Below are 20,480 nucleotides of genomic sequence, written 5' to 3'. Positions count from 1 at the left end.
GGAGAGCCATGATTCGGCACGAATGGGCCGGCTCGACCGGAGAAATACCACGTTCGCACAGAAAACAGGCGTTTTTTCTACATTTCCCTCTATTTTTTCGTTCCTATTAGTCGTAGCGTGATTAAATATAACTTATAGCCTTTTTCAATAGATGGACTATCTAACACTGAAATAATTTTTTAAATCAGACCAGTAGTTCCTGAGATTAGCGCGTTCAAAATATAAGCCCTTTCAAATATATTTCCTTATGAGATAAGCCCTTTCAAATAATTTCCTCCCAATTTTTCAACATTTTCCTCTCTTTCTTCGCTCCTATTAGTCGTAGCGTGATAAAATATAGGCTGTAGCCTTTCTCAATAAATTGACTATCTAACACTGAAATAATTTTTCAAATCGGATCAGTAGTTCCTGAGATTAGTGCGTTTAAACAAACAAACTAACAAACTCTTCCGCTTTATAATATTAGTATAGATACTCTATAGACATATACGAAGCAATTTAGCATGGAACAAACTATCCAACAACATACAATAATCTCCGTTCGTGTTAATAAACAGAGGTCGGCAATTACCGCGGCAGCTGGTATACTGATACTAACGAAGTGCATTTTAGTACTTTGATCTATTTCGGCTGCGGCGCTGGCAGGCGACCAATGCTCGTAAAACTTGTAGCTCCCAGTTCCCAGTTCCCACTGATAGCGCGAAGGCTTTACGGCTCTGATGTGATTGAATTGAGCTATGGATTAATTTTCTTTTCCGTGTTTTGTGGTTGTTTTTGTTGGATATTGATGTAGGATATGTTTGTTAGGGTTCCGTACCCAAAGGGTAAAAACGGGACCCTATTACTAAGACTTCGTTGTCTGTCCGTCTGTCTGTCTTCAGGCTGTATATCAAGAACCGCTATAGCTAGACTTCTGAAATTTTCACAGATTGTGTATATCTGTTGCCGCTATAACAACAAATACTGAAAACAAAATAAAATTAATATTTATGGGGTCTCCCATACAACAAACGTGATTTTTTCGGCCTTTTTCGCTCTATAATAATATCAATAATAGCAAGAGGTAGGCACTTGAATTTTTCACACATTCTTTTGTTATATATGTACTTTAATAATAATATAAAAATAAAATAAAAAATTAAACCCATACAAAAAACACAATTTTTAGTCTATTTTTGCTCTGTATTGGTACGGAACCCTTCGTGCGCGAGTCCGACACGCACTTGGCTGATTTTTTTATTTGAACATTCTGAACAACCTTTAAGGTTTTTATCTTAAAGTTTGTTCCGATTGTTTCTGACCTTATCGTACTAGGTCATTAAAAATATGTTGTCACTGTAAAAATATATTGTTGTCAAATATTAAATCAATAAATAAATGTTTAGGGGATTTTAAATTAACTTTGTATTGGAACTTGGAAGTAATGCTTGAATTAGTTAAGGTAGCTAGGTAAAGCAGTAAGTTGTTGAGACAGAAAATTTAGGGTTTTCACAAAACATTAAGGTTAAAAAGTGTATCAATATTATGAAGAGAATAAAAAATTCTACATTTTTATCCCAACACTAAGAAATTGCACAGAGTATAATTAATTAATATTATATTTTAGTACCAATAAGTTCTAAAACAGAAAACAATCACTTATTAAGACTAAGGGGACATCTGATAATAACAAGAAAAGTTAGAAAAGTAACATCACGAGAATGTCCCCAATAAAATATGAGCCGGCGATCGAGTATCAAGTTTCGACACATTCCCTATCTCGACAAGTGTTTGTCGCGACAGTAAATAACGATTATCTATAAAGGTAAGCGTCCACTTATCGGCATCGTACGCATCGGACGCATCGCACGCAACGAATTTTAGTAGGTATGCCTTGTAGACGAACTCATACTTAAACCACACCGCACGCAGTATGAGTTGAGTTTTTTAAGATATTTTATTTTAATTTCTAAGTGTCTAAACACACTAGGCCCAAAATACGCGGCCGAAGTTCGGCATGATTAGGTACGCTTGCAATGCGCTACGCATATTATAATATAACGCGACGTAATTTCTGGCTGGTGTGTCATTAGTAATTTAATTTAAACCGGCGTGAAACAGCGCTTCCGCTGTGTTTCGCCGAGTAAGTGAGTTTACCGGAGGCAAAATCCCCTACCCTTTTCCTTTCCCTACCCTCCCCTATTTCCTTCCGTACCCTCCCCTATTCCCTTCCCTACCCTCCCCTATTACCCCTTAGAAGGCCGGCAACGCACCTGCAGCTCTTCTGATGCTGCGAGTGTTCATGGGCGACGGAAGTTGCTTTCCACCAGGTGACCCGTTTGCTCGTTTGCCCCCTTATTTCATTAAAAAAAAAAAGTACGTTGCTGGCGTAATCATACACACGAAGGCTCGATTTAAATGATTCCGCGCGAACGAGCGGTTTGGCCGCTACACCGCGACATCACAAGCAATTTAGTATATTATTACACAATACACAGTAAGCTGAAAAATCGTAATTTTTAGCTAAGTAGTATTAATGCGAGTTCGAACTTTTGACCCACTTGCAAAGATCTGGTTAAAGTTAGCCCAGCCTATCATGTTATCTCTTTTATTATTCGCAGTAATGTGCTTAAGGTAACATAAAGATTAACTCAGGTTATAGGTTAGGTTAGGTTTAACTTGGAATAACGCAAGTGATCATTATAGGTATACAATACTTACAAACTTAACTACGCAAAGGTCTCGGAACAGACGGCGTTTCTAGCACACACAACAGTAAATTACCCTAATGTTACGTCATAATAATAATAATAATATCTATGGACGCTTCACACCACGTCAGTCTGGCCCCGTGGTAAGTACCTGAAGGACTTGTGTTACGGGTACCAGACAACGGAAATATATTTAATACTTTTATTCTATACATATATTTAAGATTTTTATTATATGATACACATATTTAATACACATCCATGACCCAGGAACTTTGAAAACTTTTTGTTCCGTTGGCGGGATTCGAACCCGCGACCTCCGGCTTGAGCTACCAATGCGCTCACCACTGAGCCACAGAGGTCGTCGAAATCAGAATCAAAATATTGACAGATACGTTGTCAAACGTCGAGGAAAACTTTTTGTTTACTGTCTACGTCGGTGCTGCCTCTAGCGTGATAACATTGCAGTGATATATCTTACTGAAAATAGTTGTCGGACTAGCTTTATCACAAAACATGCGTGTTTTGTATAAATATCCTTTTTTTTTGCGTTGGGGGTATGCGTTTACGCATCCCCGGGGTCTGGGGAGGACCACCGAGGTATGTGGGTCTTCCCAGGGCAGACGGAAGATGCACCCGGGACTACCCACTAAAACCCCAACGGTGTTCCTGCTCCTGAAGGTGGGGTTACGGGAAACGCGTGATGCGCTGGAACACCTAGTGCATCGTGGCCTTCCCAGGACTTTGTATATTATAATATCCTACTGAGATTAGTTTTCCTAGCTTTATCACAAAACATTCGTGTGTAGTGACAAATCACTATCTTTTGCGAATAGACATTGTGCAGATACCATTTTATTACTAGATAATATATCAAAATACTCCCCGTTATATCAATCGTAAAACTAATGGGATTCCACACGCAACTTTCCTCAAGTTGTATCGGGAATATTACTTGTAATATATCTTTGTTTGTTTGTGTTTTATGTTCCGAAATGCCGGTCCCATTGTAACTTTGCCAATTGCATATATGCGATACCATCTTTAGGTCAAAAGTTATGATGAGTATCGGTTGACTTCTATTTGATGTCTGTGTAAAGGTTTCCAATTATTTTGTTCATAGTCTTGCTTTGCCTCTCTGATAAAAAGTTAGGTATATTATTCATTTGGCAACAAGAAAGGGAAATAATGAGATTCTTGAATCTTGATCTAAATGGTGGATAAAAGTTTGTATGCCAGCAATACTTGTTTACGATTACGGTTTAGATATAAAGCTAGTAAATACTAATATTCCGCACGTAAGTTCCAAGTGCGTATGTATGAGTGCGTACGCGTGTGTGTTTCAATGAAACCGGCCACCGTCACCGAAACCGGTGTGGGAGCTATATATAAGCCGATAACAGTTTTCGGCATAATTTAAAAACGTTACAAGTTTTGAAATTATATAGAACATAATTTCAAAACATAATTAATACGGCCGAAATGATACTTGATACTTGAGGCGTTTTATCTTAAGTCACCAGTCAGTAGATATTCAAATAGAATTTTAATTGCTTCATTAAAATTATTACAAAGCTTTTAATTTAATGCTTGTTGACTGGGCGGTTAATTAAGAAGCCATAAGTATGTCTGTAATTTAATAACGGGAATGCTCAGGTTGAAAATTCTTAGAATACTGTTTCAATAATACTTAGTTAAATGTCAACATTTTCTATAATATCAGCTATATCTATATAATATGGACGCTATTTACACCACGTCAGTCTGACCCCGTGGTAAGTACCTGAAGGACTTGTGTTACGGGTACCAGACAACGGAAATATAGGTATTTAATACTAATATTTTATTCGAAAGGAAATAATATTAGTTTTATAAATAAAAATTATCTTAGGAAAATTTAACGACGAACTACAATCATACAAAAATGTTGTCGCAGGTAAAAGCTATTAAGTATTAATTAATTATTATAGCAACCTATACGAACAAAATCGAACAACCGTTATCCTGCCTATCATATCACTCTCGATATACTGTACACCCATAGTGAACATGGATCTAACATCCCTAAATCCGTCAAGGCGTAAGGCAGTGTCGCCAAAAAATATTACTTGGATACATTATCCTCATATTTCTATTTCAGGAAACCAGGGCCGGATTTATATTTATTACTAGCTGTCCCGGTGAACTTCGTGCCACTTTAAAACCTTCCCTGGACTTCTACGAATATTTTAAGACTAAAATCAGCTCAATCCGTTCAGCCGTTTTCGAGTTTTAGCGCGACTAACACATTTAAAAATCCATTTTTATATATAAGATTTACTAGCTGTCCCGGTGAACTTCGTGTCACTTTAAAACCTTCCCTGGACTTCTACGAATATTTTAAGACTAAAATCAGCTCAATCCGTTCAGCCGTTTTCGAGTTTTAGCGCGACTAACACATTTAAAAATCTATTTTTATGTATAAGATTTACTAGCTGTCTCGGTGAACTTCGTGTCATTTTAAAACCTTCCCTGGACTTCTACGAATATTTTAAGACTAAAATCAGCTCAATCCGTTCAGCCGTTTTCGAGTTTTAGCGCGACTAACACATTTAAAAATCCATTTTTATATATAAGATTTACTAGCTGTCCCGGTGAACTTCGTGTCATTTTAAAACCTTCCCTGGACTTCTACGAATATTTTAAGACTAAAATCAGCTCAATCCGTTCAGCCGTTTTAGAGTTTTAGCGCGACTAACATATTTGAGAATCCATTTTTATATATAAGATTTACTAGCTGTCCCGGTGAACTTCGTGTCACTTTAAAACCTTCCCTGGACTTCTACGAATATTTTAAGACTAAAATCAGCTCAATCCGTTCAGCCGTTTTCGAGTTTTAGCGCGACTAACACATTTAAAAATCCATTTATATATATTAGATTTTTTATAAGTATAGGCCACTTTAATTTGCCGCCCCTATGTACGAACTTTGCCGCCATCCTAGGACGCTGCCGCCCATAGGCTATGGGCCTATGGCCTATACTGCCTATACGTAAATCCAACAGGCTTGGCATAACAACAGTAGGAATGGGAAAGAATAGACATACTGACAGATTTTAGTGACAAAATGGCGGATGTCCTTTGTCAATATTACATATAGTGCTTCAAGAAAGTCATGACAGGCGGGAAAATTTTCTAAACATAATCACGCATAAAATATTTTTTCCTTTATATTTTCACTGAGAATGCTTATTATATTTTAAATATTTTTATCTCGAATTAATAAAGTTCTCTTATTTTTTATTTCATTTAAAAAAATTCCCGCCTGTCATGACTTTCTTGACAGACTGTAGTTAAATTCCATAGAATGAAATCGCTTTAATGGTGACCATGCTAAGCCTACAGAGCTGTAAAAACCGAACCAAAGGCCAAATACTTACAATGGCGATGAGTTTCTGCAGGTCCTCGTTCTCCTGCACCAGCTCGCGGTAGCGCTCCTCGTCGGCGGGGGCGGAACCCGACCCCGAGCCGCGGGGCTCCACTCGCTCCGTCGGGTGCCGGATCACCTCTATCACCTGCGGAAATTATAAAGTGCGTTAAATATAAACTTTTAAGCTATTTCATGGATTTTGTCACGGCCTTTGAGCGACCGAATTTCGTAACGAAAAACACCTAACATTCGTCTAACGTCGTTTCAGTTCGGCATACTTTGGCTCGGCGTTGCCGCACCGCTGTGCCGGTCGGTGGAGCGTAGCCAGTATTCGGCACGGTGTTTGTGTGCGTGGACGTATACGAATTATAATTGCATAAGTTGAAAAAATGCTATGAAATAGCTTTACCGCGGCAGTCCCCGAGTGCCACACGTATATTTCACACAAATCGAGACGCATGATATGGTTTGAAAGATCGGTAAATTTTTAAATTATATTTTCTTTCGTCAAATATGTTGCGATTGTTAAAAAATGAATGGAATGATTGCGTCTTTGAGTATCAATAGTTGCCATAATAACACAATTTAAAATTTTGTTACAGATAACTGAACTTCGTTTTTAGGTTATGGGATAGACAGTCAAGGAACCCCCTTTAAACCCTTAAACCCGTTATTGCTTCACAGCCTAATAATCGTGGGGCTCTATCTCATGCCGCAGAGACTGAGTAATGAGCTGTTGATGAAAGCTATCTGGAAGATGCCTCAAGTAATATTGGCCTAAATACTGCGAGAAGTGTAGAGTTAGGGAGAAGTAGATAGGTACATGAAAATTGATAGCCAAGCCTACAGTTTCGTTTGTTACTTTATTTTGCAAATTATTTTAAACAACACAATATGATGATGCAATTTTGGCAACTTAGCTCACATTTTTTAACGGGCTTTGGGCACATATTCCCACCTCTGTATCTACTGCGTCGCCAGGATCGACAGCGGTATTCAACCACGAAAACCTTTTAATATGATCTCAAGGAGCCCGAGTGACATGTTAATGCTTTTAAAAAATAATCAGAAGAAGATAGGAGGAGTAGGAAGTATACAATTTTAAGGTTATGCTGGCTTACTACTTAATTTTTAAGCTCGTCGGTGCCAAATAATGTTGTATAGGGTTCTGTAATCAACAAAACTTGATTGACTACTGAACCCTAAAACAAAACTCTAACTAGCTGATGTTTTGAATATTGATAGGTTAATAGTTATATAATTTAAGAGTAACATTGTCCTACAAATATAACAATCCATATTTTAGGACCATCAAATCAAAGTATGAAATCCTTTCTACTTCTGTTAGTTACTACTTTCAAGATTTTTCGCAGATAAAAATGTCGTTCATCTTATCAAAATGAAGCTACTCACAAAAAAATTAGCTTGATAGTAATAAAAAAAATAGTTGTAGGGCTCCCGTACTACGTTGTTATCTGAAACAAGAAAAACAGAATGTGCGAATTGCATTAGCTTAGCAGTGCAACTTGCGCATTAATTTTGATGTATTTGACTATTTTGTTAAGTGTTCCCCTCGTGTTTTAGTAAGATAGATGGGGCTGTGGCTCTACGTTCGTCCGACAGGCTGAAGGATCATCTATCTTGTCAGATAATCAGGTGGATAAGCCTGCATTGTTCTCCAGACCTCAGTCTTAAGACGTCCCCGCCATGGGAGCACTATGCCTAGTATATAATAATATAATATTATAATTGTCATGAAGAATATATAAATATAAGAATATAATATTATGATTGGTTCGAGTATATCGAATTTTTTTTCTGTGGTTACGTGTGAATTCCCCGTTAAAACAAAACATTTATTATGTCATAATAAATGAATAGCCAAAATCAATCGAATGCCTAGTGAATTTAGAATTAATATAAACTTAGGAACAAATTAATAGATAGGCATTTTACATGCCTTGTATTTTGTATGCCATGTATTTACTATGTATTTTACGTGCCATCTTTACACAATTGAAGTTTATTAACCGTCTAACGGCCGTTCCCAATATTTGATCTATCTCTGGTTTTGCCCTACTAGAGATAGGAATAGCTCACAATTGACATAAAATATATGTCTCTAATGTCTAATCTGAGCTATTCCTATCTCTAGTAGGGCAAAACCAGAGATAGATCAAATATTGGGAACGGCCGTTAGGGTCAATGCGTAGTTGTAATTCTAAAGTATGGATTTGACAGATTTCAATTGCTTGAGAGGTGCAAATTTGTCAATTCAATAAAAATTTAGAAATGCATCTAGGCGTTACGTTGCGGTCTGAATTGACGCTATTGAGAGTTGGTAAGTAAGTAAACTTATAGGTAATCCTAGACCCTAGGTAATACTGTATAATGTATATACTTACCTACCTCACTCTCACTCATTAAGTTGCAAAAATTAACCATAAAGATCGTCATAGAACTCTTATGATATATCTGCCATTCGTTATACTCTATGGCTAAAAATATTAGAGTGTATGTCAATCAGAATCGATCGAGTCCTTTTATTGAGTTTCAGCAATGAAGTCGTTAGCACTTGGGATCGGCGCAAACGTGATATCCACAGTTTTTTTTATGAAATAAGGGGGGCAAACGAGCAAACAGGTCACCTGATGGAAAGCAACTTCCGTCGCCCATGGACACTCGCAGCATCAGGAGAGCTGCAGGTGCGTTGCCGACCTTTTAAGAGGGAATAGGCTAATAGGGGAGGGTAGGGATGGGAAGGGAAGAGAATAGAGGAGGGAAAGGATAGGGGAGGGATTGGGCCTCCGGTAAACTCACTCATTCGGCGAAACACAGCGCAAGCGCTGTTTCACGCCGGTTTTCTGTGAGAACGTGGTATTTCTCCGGTCGAGCCGGCCCATTCGTGCCGAAGCTTGACTCTCCCACGTATGAAACTATGATCGGGTGCCACCACCACACAGTTATTTTGACATAAAACTTCTTTGCGCGTGAAATTTCAAGGTCTTAAGAGGCTCCAAATGATGATGACGATGATGATAAATACTGCGTCTCGTCGCCGTCACTAGTTCGGACGGAAATTTCACTTCTGACATGTGTACTCTGTACACACGTTTCTTTTTAACCGATTTCCAAAAAGGAGGAGGTTCTATGTTCGGCTGTGGTTTTTTAATAGCCTATTCTCACACTGCTGGGTAAATGCTTCCAAACTCTTTAACTTATCTCGTTCCGCCGTTGGTTAGTCTGGTTGGTACGCCTCAGCAAGCTCGTCGCGCCATCTTTTTCTAGGCCGACCATGGCAGCGTTATCTATTTTCGGGTACCCATAACCATTCAATAGTTTATGCCCAGCACTCAGGATGCTTACGGCAGATATGGCTACATAGTACTATCAGAGAAATTGATTCCTAGGCAGATGGGGGATAGTTTGGTCGCGTTACGTCAAACCCAGCCGACAGGTCACTTATAATTAACATTGAATTGACATGATCCGACCAAATGACGTTGGTCTGTCAACTGCCTAGGAATCGATTTCTTCGATGGTTCATAAGTCACCTAGTAAAACTGAGTTAAATGTAGCTAAATTGTGTAGCGGCAGTCCGTGTGCGCTATACAAATGCGTATATAAACGCCAAAATACGTTTTTAATTAATGTATTTTACGACGCAATTAATGTCTATTTACATAATCAATTCCATTTTCATCGTTAAATATGCGTAACAAAATTAACGACGCACATACTCGCTTAAAATGTTAGATCTCATTTACCAAGTAATAAATACATTTTAATAATTCGCGATTAACTAGAATATGTTAAAATACAACTAGAATTTATTATGTTGCCAGTAACGTCGTTGAACAGTTGTTGCCTGAAAAATATGCTATTTCTTTCCCGCCACCTGTGGCGCCACTCAAAGTATATTCGTATCATATTTTATTAAAATGGATACAGCGGCTTAAGGCAAAAATATTATAATAACTCTCACACCTGTTTCGGTGACGGTGGCTGGTTTCATTGAAACCAGGCCAGTTACGCAGGAGTAATTTTATAGTGCCCAAGTGTGTGCGCAATACACAAGAGCACTCTCTATTCCTTTTACTCTCATAACCCAGTGGGATGGAAGACCGACACGACTGGCGAGAGATCAGGCGCAAAACCGACTTTTTACATGCCCATCCGACGCATGGATCATCTAGTTACTTGTCAGACAATCAGGTGATCAGCCTGCATTGTCCTAACCAAACTTGGAAAATATAACATGTTTCCAACGCGGAAATCGAACCCACGACCTCCGAGTCGAGAGCCATGCTCTGCATCACCGGACCACGGAGGCGAAAAGGTAATAGACAAACTGATAAACTTTCGAATTACCTACTAATAATAATAATTCATAATAAGTGAGAATTTCTTAATTTCTTATTCCACTTCATTAACGACAAAAGTGGCAATTAGGTTCATACATTTTAATTATTTACTTGTTACAAAATGCCTAAGAAAAACAGCAAAAGACGCTCTTAATGTTATTTTAAAAGGTTCTGTAATAGGGGACAGACACAATATTTCCTAATTAACACTCACTCGAGTCTTATTTAACATTCACAGTGGAAATTTTAAGGGAAAAGAAACGTTATTTTGGGTAATTCTCAAGCCCTAAAAGCCTTTTTACGTGACACGTATGTTTGTCATCTAGTTCGTCTCATAATATAAACCCTTAGCAACATTAAGGCCCTGTATTCCCAGAAACAGAAGATTTTCAAGATTTTAAAGTGACAGGAGACATAAAAATATAGTAATTTAAATTCTGAAAAAATATATGTGTTAGTTAGTCTGTGGAAAAAAATAATAATGATGGAACTGACTATTAACAAGCGATTTAAATTTTCGTTTTTCATCAAAATCGGTCAATAACTGCAGAAAATATAAAAGAAAAATAATATTAACCATGTATTATAATATGGTTAGTATTATTTTTAAGTTTATTGACAAGTTTTTTCATTCGATATTGCTTTTGATTGACTTTTTTGACAGAAGTTTATTTACAGCGTTGTGGATTAGTTACGCGTTTTGTATAAACCAGAATTATTATATTCTTAGTTCAGTGCGAATATGTTCTGACATTAGTAAGTAAGACACACCACTAAAATGCCTTTGGTTGATAGAAAAAGTTTTTGAGTTTACGAAGTGGACGCAAAGAAATGGAGTAGAAATATATTCCTGGCGGAATTATAGGGAGGAATAACAACTTTTCTCGTAAACAAATCAGACTCATTCGTAATTGGAATGCAACGTAGTCGTTTCATATAATTGATGGTATTATACATATTTTATTATTTTTACCTAATATTAATCCAGGCCTAAGGGTTTCTTCTTTCACCGGGTTCTTTCAAGGGTTTCACCTCACTATTAAAATTGTTACACAACGAATAACAAATCAAGGTCTTGTAAAGAGAATACTTAGGACCTGTTTCACCACTTCCTGATGAAGTGCCGTATAGGCTATCCACAACTTTTTGATAGATTCTCCATACTCTATCTGTCAAATTAACTACCAGAAAGTCTATCCGGTACATATCAGGAAGTGGTGAAACAGGCCCTTACTTGTTAACATGGCGCGATAAAACCAATTAAAAGTTTTCTCTTTTACTATCAGAGAAGTTGATTCCTGGGCAGATAAGGGACCTACGTAGTGTGGTCGCGTTATGTCAAACCCAGCCGACAGATCACAAGTAATATTGAATTGACATAATCCGAACAAATGACGTTGGTCTGTCGACTGCCTAGGAATGAATTTCCTCGTTGGTCGCTATGTAAAAATTGTAATTTCCAGCAAAATATTTTAATTCTTGTTAATAAATAATATGCTGGATCCTTAATAGGGTAATAAGTATTTTGCCTTAACTTGTTAATTACCGAGTTGTTGTAAAATGGAGGTAGATTGCAAATTTAGCTCCCTTAGAACTGGCGGCGACACTTCGTAATTTAATTTTCCTTAGTTTTAGATTCAAGATCCAGCGATAGTTGAAGAAAGTTTTGGCTTCAACCTTATTTTTTATTAATAATAAGGATAACATTTTTATCAATAAACGTTGTTTAAAGAATAGATTATAGAATTTTAAAAAAATCTTACAGTACTTAATTACTTATATTGAAAATTTTAATTTCGTTTTTATTTTATGGAGTAAAAAAAATTAACATAAGTAATGCCAAAAACATAATAAATAGTATGCATTCTATCGATTATTACTTCGTAGGAACTACTCAAAGAAGAAGAGGGTTTTCTTGTATGTGCTACAAAACGTATGAAAATAAAGTTAAAAAGTTTACCGTTTTCCTAAATTATTCGGTTAATATCATTCGAGAGTTATTTTAGACATAAACTTTGTAATCTAGGATGTAAGAACTATAGTTGCAAGATTTTAATGTGAAATACTACAGGGATTTGAGAATAAATTGGTCACTTAGTGGATTGTAAGTTCAGCGCTTAGACCAAAGAGTTACACATCACTGCCGAGTACTTTAAGTGGAAAATCTTTAAAGAATCGCCTTACATCATCTATACTAATATCATAAAGAGGTAAAATTTGTTCGTATCTTCGTTTGCCTAAATTTATAGATTCCATAAACTATTTTGGCACAGAATAAATAATCCTTGATTTTGGTCAAAATCGGAAAGACGGCGGGGAGGCTACTAAGCATGTTATATTTTAGTCTCACACTTAGCCTTAAAAATGAACGATGCCCGCGCGATTTCTTTTTCGAAGTCGAATCATATTAATTTGTATACTGTGTCAGTTTTTTTTTATTTTTTTTATTTTATTAAATAAGGGGGCAAACGAGCAAACGGGTCACCTGATGGAAAGCAACTTCCGTCGCCCATGGACACTCGCAGCATCAGAAGAGCTGCAAGTGCGTTGCCGGCCTTTTAAGAGGGAACAGGGTAATAGGGGAGGGTAAGGATGGGAAGGGAAGGGAATAGTTTAGTTAAACTTTAATAAAGCACGTAATAAACGACATCGTTTAGCTTTGAAGCTTTTACTAAATGATTTTGGTATCCCAAAGACCAAAAAACCAAACTATTGCTTTGAATTTGAAACATAATATTTAAATAATTTCTATCAATGTGCACACACTTTAGTTCTAGAATGCAAAAGATTTATCATAAAACGATCGGAAACTTTTACGTTGGCTTTATTTTAGAATAATGTGAATTATTCAAATGAAAGACGATCTTCCGGTTGATATAATGTCGTTTTCCAATTCATTTGTACAGTGTCCGCCATTTTGTTATGAAGCCAGAAATATCGAGGAAATACTTATTCAGTCACGTTTAAATGTTTACATTCAGATACGAATTAATGAATAATTCCTCTGATGATTTTGCGTTTTTGAATTCATTGAAAGTCATTAATGTTTTGTCAATATTATGTTGAGTGTTTACTGTAGGAAATATTATGTTAAATTAATAAGGCATTTTATCATGTAAAATGGGCCTATATTTTCTTTCATAAGCACCAATTCTCCTATAGACAAGTTATTGACTAGTTAGTGCTCTAAAATCTATCTGTCTAGAAATCAATTTTAAAAGTCTAGCATTTTTTCATAAGCACCTAACTAGACAAGTTACTGAGTAATAAAATGCTATTAAAAGTTTTCGATTGTGTTAGTATAAAGTGACTAAGATACAGATACCCGGTTCGTATTTGATTAATTAAAAGCTGTCGGCGCCACGCCATCCAGCCCGATAGCTGTGGCCTGCTGTAATTATATTGAGGTTGCTATTCCGATACTGTTGCCGAAAATTCATTTATAGCATACTCGTTAAGGCGCCATCGATAGCAAAGCTTGTATGAAGGTAAACCTGTGCTTTTGCACTAACAAACACAATTTTAATTAAGTTTGATAAGTATGCCATGGCAGTCTATTTCATGCCAAGATTCCCGATTTTTGTACTGGCGGTGTACACAAAAGCCGGTGCTCCAGAAGCCGGGCTTTAGTCACAAATATACCATATATTCTGGAGGCCGGCTTCTGGTGGTTTTTGACAGTAATTTATTTATTCTGTAGTATTGTTGATTGGTTTTGACATTAGCCAACAAAAGCTAAAGCTAGCAAATGAGTGGCAATGTCAGCAAAATTAAACAACACAATCTAGGGATTTCGATATAATATAAATCACGTTAAGCCGTAGCCAAAGTCTCTTTCGTTAAAAACGATGACGAAATTCGTTATCAAAATGTATGGGATTTAACATTAGTATTCGCAAGCGAAATGTCATTTAGCGATGACTATGTCAAACAGCATACATTTTTCAACCGCAACCGAATTTCGTCATCGTTTTTAACGAAAGAAAGTATCTTTCGTTCTAAGGAGGCAGATCTAAAAGCCCAGTACACATGACAAGGCACACATACCACAGTTTAAATACAAAATCAAAGTACATCGAAACTGCATTCCACATGAAAGTACCCGCAAAAGCAATATCTTTGAGAGCAGTCAGTAACCTGCATTTGACGGGAGTAACGTTCACAAACAACGACTGAAAAATGTAGCCGTTGTGTTCCAACAATAGAGACTTGTGTGCAAAGTGCAATGAAATTTTAAATGTCCCTTACTATTGTTCTAACACTCTTCAATTATTTTCATAAAATCTTCTTATGAAAAACACCTAAAATAATATTATGATGATTGCAATAAAAACGCATTTTGAGAAATAAAATTAAGTAGCCAGATTATTACACCATACATGTAATCATACATCACTATTAGTTATTATTTCCTATATTAATACTTAGTTAATTATAGTTCTTAAACTTTTTTTGTAAAACGACAGTCGACGGAAACACGGATTGTTAAAAATTTATAGTATACTAATGTAATTCTTAGTACTCGGGTAAAGTTATACAAAAGGAAATATATTTGCTCTAAATAAGACGGATTAAAATAAAACAAACGCTTATTTGAAAAAAAAAACGTAATTCAACATAATATTTTTATACTGCGTGCATTTTTATGCAAATTGAATATCTAGCGCATCGCAAAACATTATGATTTCCTGGAAATAAAATTTTATTACTAGTGAAATACATAACGTAAATGAAAGCCTCAAAGTCAAATAAATAAGTGCTTTTACGTGCCCACTTCACATCACATGAGTCTGGAGGATTCTCGAGGGTCGAGAAATGCCCTTCGTCCTTTAAATCTCTCGTTAGCATAAAAGTGCCGTAAATATTTAATTCCTAAATGCCGTGTGACTCACAGGTAGCCGCAAAGGTTGAAAAAATGCTCAGGGAAAAAATCAAGTATGTACTTGGTAGTACTTTAGAAAATGTAGGTACACGATTGGGTCCAAAATCTGTTGAGTATTGTTATATTCTACCTATATTATAATATAAGGATGATTATATTTAGGTGTAATAGATTATGTTTCCCGTAATTTCTCGGCTCCCACAGTAATTCTTTTATTGGTCGGAAACTCTATCTTTTCCGTGACAAATACCTCCCTTTGTTCTATTCAAGCAATGAAAGTATCTCCTATACTCTATAGAATTGACTATTCTCTATCAAATCGGTTAATCGGTTTAAGCGTAAGAAGATAAATAAACAGATACCTTAGCCAAGATGATTTCTTTATCGCCATTTTATTGAATCATCGATGTACGAAATTGACATGAGCGTTCAATAAAATAAAGTCGACATTCGCCTCATGATATGTCAATTCTATACATTTTGATCGACAATTCTATAAAAAAGCGATAAAGAAAACGTCTTGGCTAGAGGCTCTGGTATCTGGTAAAATAACAACCACTATAAGTAACATGACTTTCTTTCGTTAGGGAACGTTATATTAATCGAGTAAATTGAAACGTTACCAGTAATAACGTTTCAATGCAGTTTGTTCACGCGAAATATTTCTATGCGGTGTTGCGAACACTTTACCCGTGAGTAATTTATCTTCCTTCGTCTCGTGCGCTGGGAAAATACGAAAATACCTTAAAAATACCCGCGTTCTAACGTACCCCGAACGCGGCACAAACAGGAAAAATTCTTCCCAGAAATAAAGACGTTTCGGCCGTTTTCATAAAAAAAAGTATCATTCCAAACCAATAAACCTGTTCTCCGTTGCTATTATCATGAATTTATATGTAGTAGGGTAGTAATAAATGTGCATTTTGTATTTTTCTTTGCGCGTCACATAAGCCATGAACCTGCTTACCAAAGAATGTGAGTACTTATTAAGGATTCTAAAAAAACGTATAGGTTTTTAGAGTAAAATGTGCTTAAAATGTTCCTTCCGAGTTACCTTATTTGATATCTTGATGTAATGCTAAGCTTTTAGAACAAAAATACATAGCCTCTATTTCAAAATACAATACGAATGTTGTTGCAAATGGTAAATAAACTTTAAGCTTATTTCCTAGACTTCACGCGTTAGTCGTTTCATTTACGACACTTCCAATAGACAAAAGCTTGCTTTTTGAAAAACGTTGAGTAAAACGCGTGTTGCTTAGACAAAGATTGTCTAGGATTTTCCGTAGCTCCAAGTGAGTTAATGTGTTTAATTGTTTGCGAGTTTATTGTGTATAGTTTTATGTTTCTTTGCATAAAGGACAATTATTGTAATTTGTAATAGCAGCGTATATTTTAAAAGGCAACTGTAATATGTAAGCTATAGAGTACGTTAATGTGGCTATTATTCTCAACGTGCTTCACTATTAAGAGATGATACTATCCGCTGATGTACGTTAAAGTTAATTCTGGGTTAAATATTATGTTAACTTCCTCGTTATTCGTATTTAACAAAAACTTTGATCCTGATCTCCCCAAAGAGGGTTTTTGATATTCTATTTGCCACCAGTAGAGTATGTCACGATCATAAAGTTAATATACCTAGCGGAATAGAGCAACAATCTCGAGCTGTCAAACGAAACCGAAATTGGTTTCATCTATGTGTAAAAATATGTGTACGTATACACTTACACAACCATGATTGAACATGATTTCTATGAGATGAAATTGTCAACGTGCGGCACGTGCCCACTGGACGTCAAAAAAAGAGTGCTGCTATCATGTACGAGTATCACACGTCTCTTTTTATCACGCAGTGTTACTGATAGTGACATCGCTCTTGCTCAGGCCTTTGTTTCTCTATTTCGCTAGGTATATTAACTTTATGGTCACGATATACCTGTCATGTATATCGTGACAGGTATATGTCTATTTGATATGACAGACCCTGCTACATATTGGCACCGTAGCAAATGAAATATCAAAAACTCTCATTGGTTTCAAATTCACCATATAACTTACCTTCGGCACAAAAATCAGCGCCATGCTCAGGAAGCAGCAGAACACTATCGCGAGCGACACGAACGCGAAGGCCGCGTCCTGCTGACTGGCGATGACCAGGGTGACCGGCGCCGTGATGAGGCACAGCACCACCACGTTGTAGATGCTCATGCCGACGTAGCGGGAGTCGTTGATCTGGCGGACCTTCACCGAGCGCGTCTCGTACGCCAGGAACAGGCCGAAGACGAGGACCAGCCCTTTGTACCCGTACATCACGCCTGGAACAAGGGTTTAGTTATGAGAAAGTTTATTTCAAAGAACTAGTTTTCGTTTTTTTCACAGTTTTTTGGATAGAACTGTACAGCTTTCGTAGAGAACTGTACAGTTTTTTGTACAGTAAGAAACGCACAGTTTTAATAGAAAACTGTGCAGTTTTTTATAAAGAACTGCACAGTTCTCGTAGAGATCTATACAGTTTTAGTAGAGAACTGTACAGTTTTTTAAAAGAACTAGTTTGTAGTGTATGTCACACCTCCCTCCTATATAAGTTAGGTTAATTAATTACTAAGTTAGTTAATAAAGATCAGTCGCGACTAAAACATCTCTTTCAATCTGTCTCCCCTAAGCCGCACATTGCATGGCGACCCTGTCATGCAATGTGCGGCTTTTTGAAATGTTATAAGTACAATATATAATTGAATATTAAGTCTTTTTAAATACTTTCTTTTTCCAAATTAAATAGAAAATATGAGTTCATTTTTAAAATTTATTTTCAATAGTAGATAGGTAATTAATCACACATTGCTTATTTTTAGTTGTTATTTCACATTAAGTAACTGAAAAAGCACAAGAACATATTATTTTCACGTAATTTAAAGAATAATTAATATAATATTTTAAAATGTAAAGGATATAAGGTACTTTTTGCAATAGCTATTATAATAGATGCATTTAATTAACGTTAATAAAAATTTATAAAAAGGTGATGATTTAATAAAGTGATTAATAAAAAAGTAATGTTGCTATGTACCTATATCAATTCAATTTAGTTCGAACTTAGAAGTTAATGAATAATTTTGTAACTAAAGAAAAAATAATAATAATTAAATATATTATTTAAAGACAAAAGGTAGGTATAATAGTAAATAATTAATGCGAGTATAACTTAAGTGATAGAGTAATAACTTAAGTGATAGAGATTATTATGTTATGATTTAAATAGAATGTTATGTTGCTATGTATTCCAACACAATTAAATTAAGTAAGATTTAGGAAGTGAGAAATAAATTATTATTAAAATTATTTTGAATTGGTTCCATGGTTACTTTGTATATCTTACAGTAAAATATTTTAGAAAAAATTGAGTAAGAAAACAAAAAAAAAAAATAGGAAACATATTGATAGAAAAGGAAGTTACGGTATGGTAAAATAAAAAAATATATATACTATTTCATATGTGAAGTTAAGAGACAGAGAAAATGAGAAATAATTCTTGGGAATGTATTAAATTCTTTTTAGCTACTTTAGTAAGTTGATTAGCTACATTTTCTAAGAAACTACACTGGATATGACTTACACGGATTTACTTAAAAGTATTTACGTTCATACGAGATATGTCGTAATATTATAGTGAGAAAGGATTAGGAATGTGATATTTGGTTTGCAAAATAGCTGAAAGCTATTATTTAGGTTTAGAAATGGTTATTTTGAAGTTAGGAATAAAGGTTTTAGTGTTTTAGCAGGTATTTGATTGAAAAAGGATTGTTTTTAGGTAGGTATGGTTGCATCAATGTTTAAAATATTTGGTAGCTGTTGGCCTGATCACCCAATGGTTAAGGATATTTTAAATATTGATTGCATAAAATTATGGAATGGGTATTTTTGATAGGAATAGGCACAGAATAGGTTTAAAAATGCCATTGAGCATTGTAAAATACTAGCTAAAATGCTACGTAAATTGAAAAAGAAAATAAAATGCTAAAAGCATTAAAAATACGCAAGGGAATCCTTCATTCGATCATGGTGTAAACGAGTTTTCTCTGTGAGAATAGTTGGAGGTCATAAGTAGCCTTAAAAGAACCTTGGTATTAAATATGGTACAAAATGGTACAAAATAAATGGTAGGTACTTAGAGCATGCTCGGCGGGAACAATCCTTCATTTAAGTAAAATGGTTGGAGACATTTTTTTTTGTGGGTTAGTCTTAAAAAAGGTCCCGTTTAATGGTGTATAAATAAAATGTATTGTACCAAATAAGAGTGCGCACATGAAGTATATTAAAAATAAATAAATATGTACCATTAAAATATATAAAAGAGTCGACTATAAATAAAAATAAAATGTACCAGTAATATTATGAAAATGATATACATAAATATAAATGATGAAAAAGCATGCATGCATAAAATGACAAAAAGAATTAAGAGTTAAAGGAAAAGGTATACCTAAATATGAAATGACAATTTAAAATGTATATGTGACTGGCCAGTCCACTAATCAAGGGTATTAGTAAATATTGATATAGTAAAAGACAATTATTATTTATATAAGACGAATGACTATAAAATGAATAGGTCACAAGGTGAAATAGATACCTACTGAAAATTAATTTAAAATAGAATCTTATATCTTTAAACGAGCAATTCTTGTATATATATATAATTGGAATCTCGGAATCGGCTCCAACGATTTTCATGAAATTTAGTATATAGGGGGTTTCGGGGGCGATAAATCGATCTAGATAGGAATCATTTTTAGAAAATGTCATTGTCATCGAATACCGAGCAAAACTCGGTCAAATAGCTAGTTAATAATTATATTACATTATTACATATAAAATATTGAAACATTAAACATTATTATGATTAATTTAAATATGAAAGTTTCGTATATAATATTTTATGAGTACTATAGTGAATATTTGACAATGAATTGAAAAAAGATTGCATTTTTGTAATTAAAGAGGTTTTATAAAAGTTCATTAGGTAATGAGTAAAGGAGATATTATAGAGTTTATATTTTAAAGAGTGTAAAAAAATAAGCAAAGTAATCATGTGAAAAAATATTAAGTATTTAAATAGTGAGAAAATGTTTACA

General features: G+C 35.2%; 1 protein-coding gene across 1 annotated transcript in view; it reads right to left on the bottom strand.

Annotated features, from left to right (window-relative positions):
- The window catches only part of LOC121729376 (gamma-aminobutyric acid type B receptor subunit 1), a 258,416-nt gene that overhangs the window by 4,240 nt on the left and 233,696 nt on the right, over positions 1–20,480 (bottom strand). Inside the window, exons 13-14 of the mRNA XM_042117865.1 lie at positions 17,407–17,663; positions 6,110–6,244 (exon numbers count right to left, since the gene is read on the bottom strand). Coding sequence (XP_041973799.1) covers positions 6,110–6,244; positions 17,407–17,663 — 392 coding nt within the window. The remainder of the gene's footprint in view (positions 1–6,109; positions 6,245–17,406; positions 17,664–20,480) is intronic.

Source organism: Aricia agestis, chromosome 8 (assembly GCF_905147365.1).
Source record: "Aricia agestis chromosome 8, ilAriAges1.1, whole genome shotgun sequence".
Lineage (NCBI taxonomy): Eukaryota > Metazoa > Arthropoda > Insecta > Lepidoptera > Lycaenidae > Aricia > Aricia agestis.
This window is presented reverse-complemented; position numbering and strand designations above follow the sequence as displayed.